Here is a 16,358-nt window from a genome sequence, read left to right on the forward strand (position 1 = left end):
ACTTGCATTGATTTTTCTATTTTATGTATCTCAGGTTAGAGCAGAAATTAGAACTGTAGTTACTCTCTTAGCTGAGCCCCTGTGAAGTGTGTTCATGGTTCTCGTTAGCAGGAACCAGAGAGGTTATCTCAGTTCTTACTTTGGTGAAACTAAGCCATCGTCATATAGAAAAGTGATTCTGTACTGGTAGGTACAGGGGTGGGAGCTCTGGATGAGGAAAGGTGTTCTGGTTTATTCATTTCACATTAATACTATTCCTCAGCAATGCTCGCTAACAAAAAAACTATTGCCACTGTTATACCTGTGGGAAGCCTGTTATTTCTAAATGAGTGCAGTTAAATGACATCACACTTGGAATTTGAATCATTGTGTTTTTCTTGGGTAGATCTTACTGAGTCACCTAAATGATATTTTGAGGTTGTGGTTTGTTGGGTTTTTGGTTTTTTTGTAGTGCATAGAACCAAGTGCCTCCCCCACCCTTATGAAACTTAGTGTCCTTTCAACAGGTATGAAAATTTATAAGAGCTCTTAAGGTGTATTTCACCTCTTTAAAATGAGTTAGCCATCCTTTTTAGTTCTGAGAAGCAGCAAAATGCACAGTGCAAAGGAAAGATTAAAAACCTAGTAGAACTGCCACTTGGAAAATGGGTCCTTTGCACTGACTCAGTTTTGGAGGTATATTATTCATTTTATGAATTTTGGGGTTTTTTTTGCTGTACATGTGCATTAAGATGATTCTCTTTCCCTTCAACTCTTTATTTAACAGTAACTGCTTACATTGCTTTGAATTTGAGAACCCTAGTCACATTTGGATCAAATTGAACTTGATAGCATACAAATACAGAACAAAAGGATAGCTTGTACTTCAGGGAGCTTACAGTCAAACACTGACAGTTACTGGTTGAGCTTTGAGATACACTAAGAAAAGTAAAGATTGGTATCTGCTTTGGTTAGTTATTGTAATTTCTGGGAAGGCTGTGGTGGAACCTCATGTGATACCAAAGATCTGATACTGTAGGTCACTTACAGTCACCTCCTTACACGTTTCTGATTTTTTGAAGGTGTATGGGTTTTGGTTTTTTTTTTTGGGGGTGGTGTTTTTTTCAGAGGGTACATATAGGCATGAATGTGGTTATTTGAATTTGCTTTAGTTGCTTTGGGTCTGTGTCTGTTGTCAAGGAACATACTGAGAAAGATTTGATCACTTTTGAGGACAGTCATCCTGTTTGTCCAGGTGTCTGTAACTCCTGCAAACATGAGGGAGAGACTGTAGGTGAGAAAAGTGAGTGGCTTTCCTCAAGCAGATGATTGTGTAGTCTTTTGGACACAGTCTTGGAAAAATGTTCTTGTCTATCCCCCAGCAACAGAGACTTTTAAAACACAAATGGTATTTTAACACAAGTAATACATGCTCTAATGCCCCAGATAGTTGCTTGGTGTTCATATTAAAACTGCAAATTGTTTGTAAACTCCTAGTAAGCAAAATGTTTTACAATGACTGTCTGACCAGGTACATACTCTGAAATTGTGACAAGCTGGAATCTTGCTTATTTTTGTTATTATTAAATTATTATTAAATATTTACTTAAGTCAGCTCAGAGAGAAGCGATGTAGAAAGTCAGGTGCAGTAGCTTTTGATGTGGCAATGAACTGCCTGTATGATGATGCGTATTTGTCCAAGCAAGATCACTGCAGATTCTGAGATGCAGAAACTTTACAGTAGTTTAAGCTAGCTTTTTACTTTATTTGCAATAGGTAAAGAGCACTCATCTAGTCACATGTCATTCATCTGGCAGTTAGTAATTCACTGATCTGCAATAGTATGATTACTTGCAATCACTTTATATATAATCTCAGAATAGCTCTGTGAAACTTTATTCCTTACAAAGTCAATTGTATTCTTGACCTGCACATGAGACTTAAAAACTTTTTGTATGATCACATTATAACCAAGATGTTTAGAGGGTTCCACCACTGAAGGTAGTATTCTGCATGATGTGTAGTATTAAAGCAGACCTTCAGCATCCCCTTATTGAGGCTTTTTCAGCACAATGAATGAGTTCTTATATGCTTAGTGTTCTTCATAGGCTTGAAATAGTAACTATCCTTTTTTTTTTTTTTCCTTCCTTTTTAATGCTTTGACTCTGTATTTAACAGTAATGTCTGTCAAGGGGAAAAGAGAGAAATGTTCCTTTTAGGAAACACAAAGTTAGATTTTGTTTTGGAAAGTTCCTTACAGAGGAAATCCAGATCTATCTTGTTCCTCAGGATGGCAACTGATTCCACTGCGGCATCAGAAATGGAAGGACTTGTTCTGCCACCTATCCATCTTGTGTGTGGAAACATCTGTGCTGACTTATCTTACTTTTTCATTTCAGAAAAACTTTTAACAAAAACATTGCTTTTCCTTTTGACTTGGCTTGACTCCCATAATTTCCTGCAGTAGTTTCCAGTCTGTGTTGGGTGAGTCAGTAGCTGTAGGCATAGTCCATGCTTTACACAGGCTATTATGGTTGGAATGGGGGGTGGGTTAAGAGGGGGCCCTCAGCTGTTTTTTACCACTGCCATGCCAGACCTGCAAGCAGAAAGGCAAGTTGCGAAGTCCCATGACCTAGCTCAGTTTAAATGATCTGTGTTTTGAGAGTGTCTGTTAAAAGAATTTGCAATAGTGGGGTTTCCTCTTGATGGAAGAGGGTTAGGGAGCATCTGCAGAGACAGGTCTGTGGGCAGGTCAGAAATGCAGCAGCTGCAGTACAGCAAGAGGTGGCAAGGACCAGGTGTGGAGGACTAGTGATCTCTTAACTCCCTTCAGCTGTGTCTAGAGCGTGTCACACTGCAACTTCATACAGCTGCCAAAATGAGAGATAAGAAACCACAGGGAGTACCAGCTAGTCTCTCATCACAGTGCAGAACAACTTTTTTTTTTACTCTGAGATATCAATAGGAGCATCTTTGCTTCTAATGCAAAACCTCTAGATGAACATGTGTTGACTAGATAAAAGAGGTGTGTGTGTGTGAGGCTATTAGTAGTACCTTTACAGCTGTGGAAGAAAATTTCTAATGTTGTTAGAAGAAAGGCAGGATCCCTTGACTTTAAATTATTAAATGGTCATGTTGCTTTCTTAAACCCTTTTTAGCTTGTCAGGAAAAACGCAAGGCCCAAATACTGAATGTGCCCTTAAGTTGCACGGCAGAGTTGTGAAAGGAAAACAGTTTGCAATGCATCTAACCACTTACTCTGAGTGCATCTTTTTATTTCTTCAAAGGCATCATTGACCAGGTTAACCTTGTATAAGGTTCTGTAACATTTGTTTGGTGTCCACTTGGTAATTTTGCTGGTTGATATAACAGCATCTTGAAATGTAAAACTAAAATGCTAGATCTGGTGATGTAAGGTTTGATTAAATCTTTCCCTACTTTATCACAACAAAGAAAGAAAGTATCTTCTGAATATTTTGTGACACTTCATAGGTTCTCTCTGGTTCAAGCTTAAATGCAAAAAAAAATAATAATGCTTTATTGCCTTTCTTGTGCTTATGCTCAAAAGCTAGATGGCCTGTGGAGGCCAAGTGGATAATGCTCCAGGTAGCTGGACACCTTTAGGTGAAGAAACAGGAATTTTTACCTTTAAGAGCAACAGCCGATTTGAATCGTGGGAACAGTCTTGCAAAATACACATTATGAAGACTGGGACATGTTGGGGAGCTTCGAAGCTCATTTCAGTGGCCAGAGGGCTCCAGAACACTTGGGACTCTAGGTTTTGTAGAGGATGTTGGGTTTTAGTACTTGGAGGTGACTCTTACCATCAGTTCTATATGCCTTCATTTTAATCAAGACAATTTTTTCTATGGGACACCTGTTTAAGGTAGTAATTATTAAAGTTGCAGTGGGTATTCAGAAGTTTGCTATATTCTTCTTGGCATTCATTGCCATCTATCACTCAAAAGATAGCTGAGGTTATTTAAGTTATGCTTCTAGTTTGCAAGTTTTTACTAGGTGAGAGATGTTTTCAAGTCTGTTCTTATGTGCTTCAACTTTCCTGGGGTTATTTTTTTGGTGGCTTGGTGTCCCCCCACGCCCTTCTGAAAACAGCAATACGAAAACAGAGGAAACAGCTTTCTTTGCACATGAACTGTTTAGTCAGGAAATGAGAAGGCAGGTGATGAAACTTAGGGTGGAAGGAAGTGTTTCATAAGGGTGGATTTAGTGGCTGGTAGCATCAAGAGATCACAGTATACTCAGGGGACATGTGTGAAGTCATTTTTGAATCTGGTGTGGTTATACTTGTAGCAGGCTTTTGAGCATTCAAACATTGCAATTCAGAGTTAACTTGACCGTACAGTTTGTGATCTGTGACCTCTTCTATATTACTACTGTTTTTGTGAAGCTCTCCTGTTTGGCCTGACTTTCACAGTAGAAGGAATTGAACCTAGAGATTTACTCAGCTCTCAAATTTCTCTTCTAGAATTGCAGAATAAAACCTCTTCCCAGTTTCTCCAAGTTCTTGTTAGTGTCTGTAAGATGCTTAGTTTGAGAGTTGAGGGAAACTTGTGATTTCTTTGTTTACCAGATCTTTTGCTGAATCGTTTGACCTTGTTGGCCCCACTCCATTTTTACCAGTAACTCAGCTTCAGTTTCTGCTTCTTGGAACTGGTCTCAACAAACACGGGGTCCTTGGCATGCAGTGACATTGTGTCATGTGCAAGAAGCTGGCCTGATCTGTAGCTTGTTGATGAAGTGTACTTGGTGCGTGTACTCATTAACTGAGAGGCACAATCTGTGGCCTTGCACTCCAGCCAGGGGACTGGCCTTCCTGTGCCGCGCTGGATTCAAAGAGCCTTGTAAGGAAAACATATACCTTTTATTACCTTCTGCGCCCCTGCTGATCCCCTGCAGCGAAGTGGAAGTGCTTGCACCCTACTATGGTTGCTGAGTGACACTTAGATTAGTTGAGAGTCTTGGTTTGATCACCTTAGTTACATTTAGAATGTAGATTTCTTTTAATCTCTTAAGACTAATCCTATTTCTATCAGCTCTTAATTTTTATGAAGCTTGTTGTTTCTTTTTTTTTTTTTTTTTAGCACTTAGATACCTTTCTCAAGAGTATTACCTTAAACTTCCTTGTGGACTTGACTAAACTGAATGTACTGATAACCACACCTGAGTTCTGCTTACCTAGGTGTCACCTGGTGATCCTGATGGTTAGCAAGTTGGACAGGAAGCAGCAATGTGCCCCTGCCACAAAGATAATGAATGGTATCCTTGTATGCATTAGACAAAGCATTGGCAGCAGGTCAAGGGTAATGATCCTCCACCTCTACTCAGCACTGGTGAGGCCACACTTTGAGTTCTGGGTCCAGTTCTGGGCTCCCCAGTACAAGAGAGACATGGACATACCAGCAAGAGTCCGGTGAAGGGCTACAAAGATGATCAAGGGGCTGGGTCATCTCTGATATGAAGGAAGGCTGAGAGAGCTGGGACTGTTTAGCCAGGAGAAGAGAAGGCGTGGGGGGGGTCTCATCAGTGTGTGTACGTTGTACCTGAAGGGAAGGCTTAAAGTGACAGAGCCAGGCTCTTTCCAGTTGTGCCTAGCAGTAGGACAGGAGGCAATGGGCACAAACTGAAACACAGGAGGTTCCCTTTCAACATCAAGAAACACTTATTTACTGTGAGGGTGGCCGAACACGGGCATAGGTTGCCCAGGGAGGTTGTGGTGTCCTCATCCTTGAAGATCTTCAAAAGCCGCCTAGATGCCCTCCCATGAAAGGGGGTTTGGACGAGATGACCTCCAGAGGTCCCTTCGTAACTCATGCATCCCATGATTCCCTGTGGAACAGCAGTTCTCTGGTACTGTTGTGACTCTGCTTTCCAGCAAGGACCTAGGTGAATTTTGACCCTTCTTGATGCCAACATAAACAACTAGGTTTCTCTTCTCCGAGTGTGCCTCACCCATGCTTGCTGCAGCATTGATGTTGGAAGTGAATGTATTATGCCTGTGTCATCTTAAAGAAATTTACAATATACTCTTATTTGATACCCAACTTGAGAAATTTAAGTGCGTTAACTTATTTTAGGCCTTAAGCAAAGAAAACGAGCATCCAGCAGAACTTAGCAGGTCAGTTGGGAGGTCAGAACCCTGCAGAACAGTTCTCCTTCGGAAAGGCTGGATCAGCATGCAGTGGCCATTTCACCGTGCACTTGACGCAGGTCACAGGTGAGGCTGTACCATGCCTATGAGGTATGACGCTGATGTGTAAGAGGGTACACTGATGCTGTAACAGATCACAAAACAGTATCACAGTGCGAATGCCTTATCTAAGGACTGTTGGTGATAGTACTTAGGGAGAAGGCTAAAATCTGCCTGTATAATACAGTATGCAGGTGTTCAAGTAATTTAGCCTTCTGATTAGACAGAAAATGTATTGATTCGGGGTCATCTCTACCACTTTCAGTTTGTGACTGCACCTTGGCTGAAATTTAGGAACTCATGGGGGGGTAGGGGGGGGCGGGGGGGGGTGGAGCAGTGAGGATAAAGGTGGTAGCATAGCAAGCATCTCAGCCATGAGATCAGGCAAATTCTCCAAATTTAGTGAAATGTTTGAACCAAGAAGTAGCTTATTTTGTGGCATGATTTGTTCAATTGCTACAGCTGCTTTAAAATGAGCACCTAAGTGCCAGTTTGTATCTGTTGTCAATAAAAGAAACATAGGTGATTAGCTAGGATGCCATCATGTAATTCTTTTCAAATAATTTCAGTTTGTGTGTTCCCTTCTGAACATTTAAGCTCTTAAGGGTTGTGATTCTGAAGTAGGAACATCTGTTAATTAAAGCCTCAAACCAACCAAACTGGAAACACTTGTGAACATGGAAAGAGCAGTAGGGGCATGTCATAAATGTCCCCTAAAAGCTAAAAAGATGGAGATTTAAATTTGGAGTTGTGTCTTCAAATCTAATGGTTAGATTGGCTAAAGCATAATAGAGCTTGCTTGCTTGTTTGTGGAAACACACCTCATAATAACCTGGCTGCATTTACAAATAATTAAATTCTTTTTCCCTATATTGATAGGAAAGTTGTTTCAAAGCATTAGGGCTCAGATGATTGGAAGCATTCTGTAATTTGAAAATTACACAAGCAAATCTGTTCTCCAAGTTCATACTTATATGACTTTTTGGCAGTATCCTTTTGCTGAGAGATCCCTTTTCTTCCCTAGGTATTTATTTTGGCATATTGCAGAAACAATATTGTTCACTTTCAGCCTTCCTTTTGCCAAGAAAAATAAGCCAAGCTGGCTGTCTACTCATAATCTAAACAACATGGGGGAAGGTAGTTCTTAACCATTTCTGCACCTGCTCTACTCTGCATGTCTGTTTGAACGTGAGCAGGCAGAATTTTCTCCCTCCCTTTCCCAGATAACTTCTCTGCAGTTGTTGGGACCTGCCAGATGATGAGTTTCCTGGGGACCATGAGCAACCGTGATTGCTAAGAATTACAAATTAGGTTACCTGTCTGAAGATACTACTCTTGAGTCTGAGATAAGGAAGGCTGTAGTGGCTGTGGTCACATGAACAATTGGAGGAGGAGAGTACACGAGGAGTGTTGACAATAAAAATTAAGAGTTTAAAAATGTCTGTTAAAAATAGAGATGGGTTTAAAACACTTTTAGGGCGAACACTTCTACTGTCAGGAAAGACCTGTTTATTTTGATAACTTGAGTATGGTTACATTGTATAACTACAAAAGCTGGCTAACTGCTCTAAATATCAGTGTATAGTTGGCAATGCCACTGACTTTTTGTTCTGTTTGAGTTCAGTATTTCCGTAAATTGAATATGTATGCAGCCTGGTGTTGCTAAATTGCCTGCTAATCATAGAACCCAAAATGGGAGAAGGGGTGTGTGAGGAAGAGATGACAACGAGCAGCCTCCAGTACTTACTACTCAGCTGTGCATCTCTCTGCTGGTGTATGGAAGGTGTGTGTTGCAGTGCCTGCTGCCCTGGGAAACAGAGCTGCTGGGGTGAATTCTTCTTTCTGTGGTAATGCCATCTTTCATTTTATTAATGCAAATTAATCACTCGTAGTCATCTCCCTTTAGGTGTCTACTATTTCTAATTTACATGAAACATCTAGCCATATGCTTCCCAGTTACGTTCCACCTCTGTAATTACTCAAGTATTTGAGTAAAATCCTCGTCGGTTCTTTGACTGAGTCATAGGGAACTATAAACTTTGTAGTTTCTTTAGCACACAGTCTTTTTGTTAAACTTTTTATTAATGCTTCCTTTTGTGTTTCAGTGGTATATGTTATGGTAACTTGCTGTAGTGTGTTAATACCGTATGTTCTTCCTAAGGGATTTTTAATTCAAATGTGCTTTATATAATACAACCCCCCAAATTATGATAATAAAAAACATTGAAAGCAGTTGAACAAATGGTTGTTCTTTATAGTGAGATTTTTTTTTTTTTATGAGTGTGTATTTCCTGAGGCAAGCTCTGAACCACAGGATTTTGTTGTGTGTTCACCTGGTCCTCTGCTTGCCCATCTCCTATCCTCCTGCACCCAGAGTGCTCCTCAGGCTCCCTGGAGCGGCTGTGATGCCTCCCCCCACCTCCACCTTCTTGCCCCTATGTCCTCAGTTAATGTTTCTACTAAAGCTTGAGCTGAAGCCATAGCTTGATGTATACCTTAACCACAATATGCTACCATTGTAGATTTAAAAAACAGTCACCATCGCCATGCTACCGCTGCTCTTACTCAAGTGTTGGTTTAGCAATCGGGTTGGTAATTTAGCTGCTTCCTGTGCAGTCACTCCACCCGAGACAAAAAGAAAGAAAGAAAAAAAAAAAAAAAAAAAGTCCTTGGACTAATGTCTGACCAAGCACTTGCTCTGGCTGGAGGGAAGGGCAGTGTGAGTATGGCTCCGTGGAGGGTGGGACTGCAGGATTTTTTTCCCTGTGGGTTAGTGGCTTTACTGTTTTGAACAGGTCAGCTTACAGCCTTATCATCTTGCTCGTGTCCTTTGCTGATCAGGGCCTTGGGGAGAGAAGCAGAACAGTGGACTGGAGACAGACATCTCTGTGGGCATCCCATTCTGGTCTGTTCCCCTCCTGAAACCCACTCAATGTATGAATGATTAAGGGGTGTTTTTTCTGCTGAGTTTTGCTTGATTCCAGACCGTTCTCTTGACTCACCGGTGACTTCAAATATGGTGTGAAACTAAGGTTTATTGTCGCTTTCATTCTCTAGGAAAAAAAAAAAAAAGAAACGTCTAGAGAGCAAGGCATTGCATTCTGGCCTTGTGTGGTGACCACCAGCTGAGTGCTCGCTCTGCCACAGAGTGCTGGCTTGCACAAATGATTTAATTTCAGTGTCTTGGTTCCACAAAGCAAAACATAGCTGTTTCTGGAGTTATGCTGGGAAACCCTAAACTCTGATTCCTCAAGAACAGCTTTTATGTACCCAAACAGCTTGTGTGCACGTGCCTGCGAGGTGAGAGAGGTGTACTGCTGGGGACTCTGGAACAAGGGGAAACACAGGGCAAAAACTGTGGGGTTGGGGTTTTGTTCCCTGCTTGTGTTCTTCCAGCATAACTCTTCCTTATTTGTAAAATTAAAGTTACCTCTGTGAGTAGCTTTTGTTTTGACCATTTAATTTGAAACTATCCTGTCCATTCTTAAAAAGTTGATTTTCATGGGTAATGTGCATGCTTTGCAAGGAACCGTAATGTGCAGTTTACACTAGGAGACTGTTTACTCTCTTAAAACACTGGGGAGAGAGAGTGTAGCTCTTTAGTGGATTTCAGCTATTGCAGTTGAATTACATTTTTCTTTCCTCCTCCAGGATCTCGAGTAGCAGGATGGAAGAAATCTAATTGACGGAGACAGACAACAGGCCCTTTCAGCATGGAGACCGTTCCAGTTGATGGGGAACTTGATAGAAATTCAGTGAGTAGCTCAAATGTGGCTTCATGTAATCATATGAACATGAAGATGCTTTTTCAGGGAGTGGGTTAAATGGCTTGAATCTGTTCTAGTTTGGTTTGAATCGATACTTTTCTGGTGAATGCATTTGGAATATCATGTATTATCACCCATAATTTACTAGACCCTTATGGCAAGAGGGCTGGATGTCAAGGAACATTTAGTTCTTCGATTTGATCCTTGGTGCTTATAAGAGTCCCAAAAGAAAAAGGTACTCCTCTCAGTCTTAATAATTGGCACTTTACTAGTTGGTGACTATGGACAAAAGAAAAAATAATGTATTTCTTGGTAGAATGAGGAGCAGAAAAGGTAGTAGTAGTGATAATATAGTCAGAGTTATTTCAGGTGTAAGAGTTGGTAATCTGCCAATTATAAAATTTCTGGGCTAGGTGAAAATACTAGTTCTTTCTTTCTAAGCACAATCTAAAACCAGGAAAGGCTAGTGGGAACTATGACAGTTAATTGATTATCATCATAATGTTGAAGTTATTTATGAATTTAATTCTTCCACAAGCTGTTATGTGGAAGCAGTCTGATAGCTGAAGCAGGAAATGTTTTTTTAGTTTCCAAAGCTGCTTTCTGCTACAAAGCACTGCCTCCCAAAGGCAAAAGAGGATGTTTTTTCCATAACTGAGGTGAAGCTGTAGTTTAACACCTCATTACTGACAAACTTTAGTTGTGATGGTTCAACTACTACATGGAGCTATTAATTTGATCAAGTGTTTTATTACTGTTTTTATCTTAAGTGATTAATTTGGAGGCAAGCTATTTTGCAGTGCATTAAGAAAATCCTTGGCTTTTTTTTCCTGTAATAAGCAAATCAATTGTTGCAGGACCAATGCATATATATCCCAGGTGCAACATACTATGAGTCATACTACCGTCACCTGTGCAGCAGGATATTTTGTCTTTTTTTTTAAATCCTGTCAATTCAGTTGCTGTGCTCCTTGTTTTTTTTAAAATAAACACATTATACCAGTTTACAAAAAACTTTAACTTGAAATAGTTTTCTTTTTGTCACATGCCTTCGCAATAGCATGATTTTAAGACAGTATCTTAAAACGAGGCTTTAGATGTTTTATGAACCCTTCTGTGCTTTTTGTATAAAGCACAGGAAGGAAATGGTAAGTGTAAGGATAGGTTTGCCTTTCATCCTGTGTGCTTAGGCACCTGAAGTGTTTTGTTTTGTTTTTTAACTGACGTTATACTATGATTTGCTACTCTAAGCATTTCTTATCAAAGTACCATCTAGTCAGGTAGTAGTAGTCCATCTTAATTGCCGTTACAATGTGAAGTTTTGTGTGTTGCACTACAGCTATTAAAAATATTTTTGAAAGCTTATCTGGGAGTCTAATATACTTGTTCTGGCGTATACCATAGTAAAAGATTGATAACGAAATATTAAAAATTAAAAGCATATATTTTAAGAGAAATTGTACTCAGTAATTTGTAAGACCTTGGGTATGTGCAAATCCTGACACACTAGAATTTTAAAATTTTTGAAGGGTTAAGTTTCAGATTTTTCTATATTCCAGACTTTTAGCTGCAACCTAATATTTTTTTTTCAGAGTTCCATTTGTCTAATTAAAACCTATGAAATACATGAGTTGTAAACATGCATGAAAAATACCGATCAACATCTTGCTACACGGTTTAAGTCCTTTGGGGAGTTTCTAGAAGGTACCTAAAAAAGCCCTATTTAGAGGTGTCAGCTTTCTAATGTATTTTTTGGCTTGTGTGCAGAAGAAAGAGGAGGAGATCACAGAACTTAATACTGCGGGCTTTTCTTTCCAGAATCAATCTAAGGAGAAAAGTATTACATGAATGTTTTTCCTGTCTAATAATTAGTTTGATATGTCCTTGAATCTGGACACAAATGTTATGACAGCTCAGCAAACTATCTGTAATCTGGCACCATTAAAGCAATGCAAAATACTAGATGCTTTGGTTTGAGTTCTTGTTTGAGAGCAGGTTTTGCCAATTTTTCTGTAAAATAGTCCTTTAATTTAAACAGACCTCACTGGCCCAGAATTTACACCAAACGTTCCCATGTAATATTCTAAACCATTTTTTTCTAAGTGATTTTTTTCTTTAGGAAGCTTTCTAGTCTGCTCTAATTTTTACCAAAACATAATATGCTGCCTTTGGTAAAACTTACATGGTCAGTCCTTCTATTTAAATACATCAGCAGCATAGAACAGAGATCCTTTTTACTTATCACCTCTGCAAGTTGGGTTAGTACTCCTGAATTTAATGTGATTATTATTAGTGGTTGACATATATTAGAGGCTGCCTTCAGGAAAAGTCTGTCTTCAGCAGAGTTAAAACTCTTAACTTGGCTTTAAAACGTGCATTTAAACTCTATTAAGAATTTAGCTGTAGATTTAGATTGTAGGTCTAGTAAGTATTTTTAAAAAAACTTATCTTTTTTGTAGTGTAAGATTAAGACATGCTAGCGTTACATATGTTTTCGCTTTTACCCTAATCTTCAACAGGAAAAGGATTTTGTTTTGTAAGACAAGTTGAGAGAGATAATTTTAAGTGTAGCAGCAGTTGTTATAAGCTTATTTGAGAAATGAGTGTCTAAAAATAGCACTGTTCTGAAACACAGAGCTGCTTTTGTATGGAACCAGAGTTATGGCTGCTGTCTCATGTGATGGTTTATATTGCTGGCTTTATTCCTTAATCTTAATCTAAAACTTTATGGGGAGGAGAGCTACATTTCGTATGTTTTGGTAGCAGCATTTTTAAATGTGCCTGCGTGGAAGCTAAATCAATCTCATAGTGTTGAGAACCTCACTTGTCAAAGGACTTGTTCGGTAGTATGTAGATGACTTAGATTCATCAATTAAATAAATGTGAAAATAAGGGTAGGCTATCTCTCTGGAAATAAGTGTACTTTTCTCTTAATTGTGTATATGTAGAATAAAAATTCTGGGAGGTGACAGAGAGGGCGTAAAACTGTCATGTTTTGTTCCCTTAGGGGTTTGACTCCCCAGTCATCAGTGCAGACGATAGAGGTACAGTAGGCTATTGGAAAATGAAGAGGTCTTTCTGGCCAAAATTTCAGTATCTTAACATCTTGCGTGAATATTTAGGAATATGTATTCTGCAGGTTTTAGGTAAACACACAGGCCCATATAACTCTAATGAAGAGAGGGGGTTGGCCAGCAACGGAGACAGTTTGATGTGTAAACAGAATGTCTGTTGGAGAAGATCAGGGACAGAGTTAGACAGGCTTGTGTTTCAGCCTCTGGCATAGGAGCTGTTTGTACCAGTTCATAGGATTAACCATGCAATGCTAAAATATTTACATAAAAAGCCCATGCATCGTCTCAGGTGACGGGTTGCCCTGCTCTGGTGTCATGTTGTATCTTGGTCAAGGCTGCTTGAGAGGCAGGCAGTGAGGCAGGACTTGCTGCTGTGCTTTTTCACACTGTTTCTTCAACATGTAAGTACGCACTGGGAGTGAACATGCTGTCTGAGTCGCAGAAACTTCTGATCCTTTATGTCTGGTAACAATTTATTTTCCAGTTCTCTTCTCTTGCTTTCCAACTCTTAGTGTAAAATAAAGCAGACTGGTGCTGATAGCGGCGTGCCCAGTCCTTCACTCGATCCCTGGATCTCTGTACAGTTACTGCAGACTTTTGTCTTGCTTTCTTGTCAGTTGCTGTTCTCTTGAATGTAAAACCACTGCGGGATAATAACAGCTTCAGTCCAAACACAGATTGTTTCCTAGGCTGTAGTGTGTTATCTGTACATTAAAAAGAAACACTTTGACTTGAAAACTGTTGAATTCTTGAATGCATTTCATGTACTGGTACCTAAACCTGTCTGGTAAATTCATGAGTTTCGCTTAGTAGTGTTTCACTCTTTGACCTAAACTTAGTCTCTGACAGGGATAGAAGGTTGTTTACCATGTGCACATACTATTAATTTCAGCTTCTCATTTGATCAAGTCCTTTTCCAGAAAGTGCAAATGTATGAAAGAACGGTTCCCTTGCCTTTCCAATGATGTGTACTGCAGTTGCTGTATTCTCAGTGCTTTACATTTGCACGTTGCAGTGTCAATTTAACACCCCTAGGCAGCTGTGTGGGATAAAAAGCCATGTTTTGAGATCAGGAGTATAAGACAAGACTCCTGCTTGCTAAGATTTTTAGTTTTCTATTTTACATTTCTTACTGCTTGGTCCTGATAACAGAGAGGCAAGATTAGATCCTCTTCAAAGCAGAGCAAGGATTTCTCTCCTTTATGGAGCAGAATTTTGTTTGGGATGTAAAAGATAAAGCATGTTTGGATTTATTTTATTTTTAAGGAGGAAATGTTTGTGCTGATCTGTATGCTTGTTTTCTCCTCCTTTTCTGTTGTTCGTGGATTTCCAACACATTAAAACCTTTAAGACATAGATGGAACTTGCCTTACATCTGTACATAGCTAAGCACAGTGGGATCTTAGCCCCAGTGTGGCCTTGGGTAGCAATGATTTATAAAAGATTCCAGATCAAATGTCAAAAAGAGCACAGGCTATTACGGTGTAATTACTCTTCTGTAGTGCCTATGTTTGATGCATTCAGTGGGACAAATAATTTTTTTTATACAACTTGATTCTTTGGAAATACTTTAATATAAAATGCCCTCTTACATTTAAAACTGCACTGTTTATCTTGCATCCTAAGCAATTTAAAATGTTACCTCTGTTTGTAGATGAACTGAATCTGTCTTCTAAGTTCATGTTTATGTGCATAAAGCAATTAGGTTTGGATCTGGCATTAGTGGGTGCTTGCACATTACTGATGGCTTAGAAGTTTTTGCTTTCCAAAACACCTGTCTGAAAGTGGAGCAGTTTTGGGAAAAAAAATTTTGTTATTTCAGCTTTCTTCAGAGCTTTAGTCTTCTGAAAACATTCCAACTAAAAATTTCTTTAAATACAATGTGTATCTAGTCATGTGAGCACTAAATTGCTGATGGAGAGGTTCTACTCAGAATTACCAGTTGGGGCAGCTGCTGTTTACTAACCATATGTGATGATGGCTTCTAATAATGGCTTCTCTATAAGCAGATTTGTCAGGTTTTTTGCTTCAACTTTTCTGAATTGCTAAGTCTGTTGAAGTCTTACCTTTGGTATTGAGGTGCATGTTGTATTTTAGTTATGAACTAACACTGTTTTCATTGTCCTTCTTTCCCGCTGCTGCTGCTTTTGTGCACTTGCTTCTTCCTGGCCTGGATTTTTATGTTTGCTGTTCTTCATTCTTCAATTGTATGTGTACACAGCATCATGGTGATAACAGAGACTCTCATGGACCATCAAGTAAGTGACTCCCCTCTCCAACGGAATATTTTCACATATGTTAATAATAGTTAGCATGTATCTTTGCATATAGGCTGCTGGGCTAAATACTAGGTCTTTCTCTGCATTGTAATGGAGAAGCTGAATTACAATAAAAATCAACTGTTGGAAAAGTATTTTTACCTGGCATGTTACTTATCTAAATATTTCCCTACATTAACCTTTTTTTTTTTTTTTTTAAAGTGGGAAAAGTTTATCCTTCACCTCTCCGAGTCATGGCTAGAAAAAAGTAAATCTCTGAAATTACTTATAAGGAAGAGAAAAAGATACATGTATCAGTTTGAAATGAAACTTGCCAATGTTACTGTAGTATAGATTAAAAAGACATGGAAATAACGGTTCAGAAACAGTTTTAGTTTTGAACTTGTCTGTTTACAGTGCTATATAGTTCACTTATTAAAATAACACCTTCAGAAATTATCAGGTGTATATACTGTAATACTTAAACAAGGATTGGATCTGGTGTGGTGATAGAGAAAACTTCAGTGTGTGTATATATGTGCATGCTTGCAGCTGGAGATTCATTAGCGGCATTGGTTCATGGGCATTAGTATGATTGTATGATTGGAGAATAATTTTGCATGGGATTAAAAGTTTACATATGTGGGGAAGGGAGAAGTACAGGCATGAATTCTTTCTTTTTGGTGAGAAATCCTTGCAGAAGTGTCGTGGTTTAACCCTGGCCGGCAACCAAGCCCCACGCAGCCGCTTGCTCACTCCCCCTCATCCAGAGGGATGGGGAGGAGGATCAGAAAGGAAGGTAAAACTCAAGGGTTTAGATAAGAACAATGTAATAGGTGAAGCAAAACAAGGAATTCACTCACCACTTCCCATGGGCAGGCAGGTGTGCAGCCATCCCCAGGAAAGCTGGGCTGCATCACACGTTAATGGTTACTCGGGAAGACAAACGCCATAATGTCAGCTGTGCCCCCCTTCTTCTTCCCCCAGTTTTTATACTCAGCATGACACCATATGCTATGGAATACCTCTTTGGTCAGTTGGGGTCAGCTGTCCTGGCTGTGCTCCCTTCCAG

The 16,358-nt window shown here is 39.4% G+C and overlaps 1 protein-coding gene across 7 annotated transcripts in view; it reads left to right on the plus strand.

Annotated features, from left to right (window-relative positions):
• OSBPL8 (oxysterol binding protein like 8) overlaps positions 1–16,358 on the plus strand; it is a 92,762-nt gene that overhangs the window by 20,069 nt on the left and 56,335 nt on the right. For 4 of the 7 annotated variants that reach the window (XM_055809318.1, XM_055809319.1, XM_055809320.1 and 1 more), the window contains one exon: positions 9,839–9,942. Coding sequence is in view for 4 of the 7 variants with exons in the window: in XM_027785655.2 (XP_027641456.1) it covers position 9,942 (1 nt within the window). In the remaining 3 variants the exon portion in view is untranslated. Of the gene's footprint in view, positions 1–8,016; positions 8,035–9,838; positions 9,943–15,249; positions 15,287–16,358 lie in introns of those variants that run through there. The other 3 variants (XM_055809315.1, XM_055809317.1, XM_055809316.1) reach the window with 2 other exon arrangements.

The sequence above is a fragment of the Falco peregrinus genome, chromosome 6 (genome assembly GCF_023634155.1).
Source record: "Falco peregrinus isolate bFalPer1 chromosome 6, bFalPer1.pri, whole genome shotgun sequence".
In the NCBI taxonomy this organism is placed as follows: Eukaryota; Metazoa; Chordata; class Aves; order Falconiformes; family Falconidae; genus Falco; species Falco peregrinus.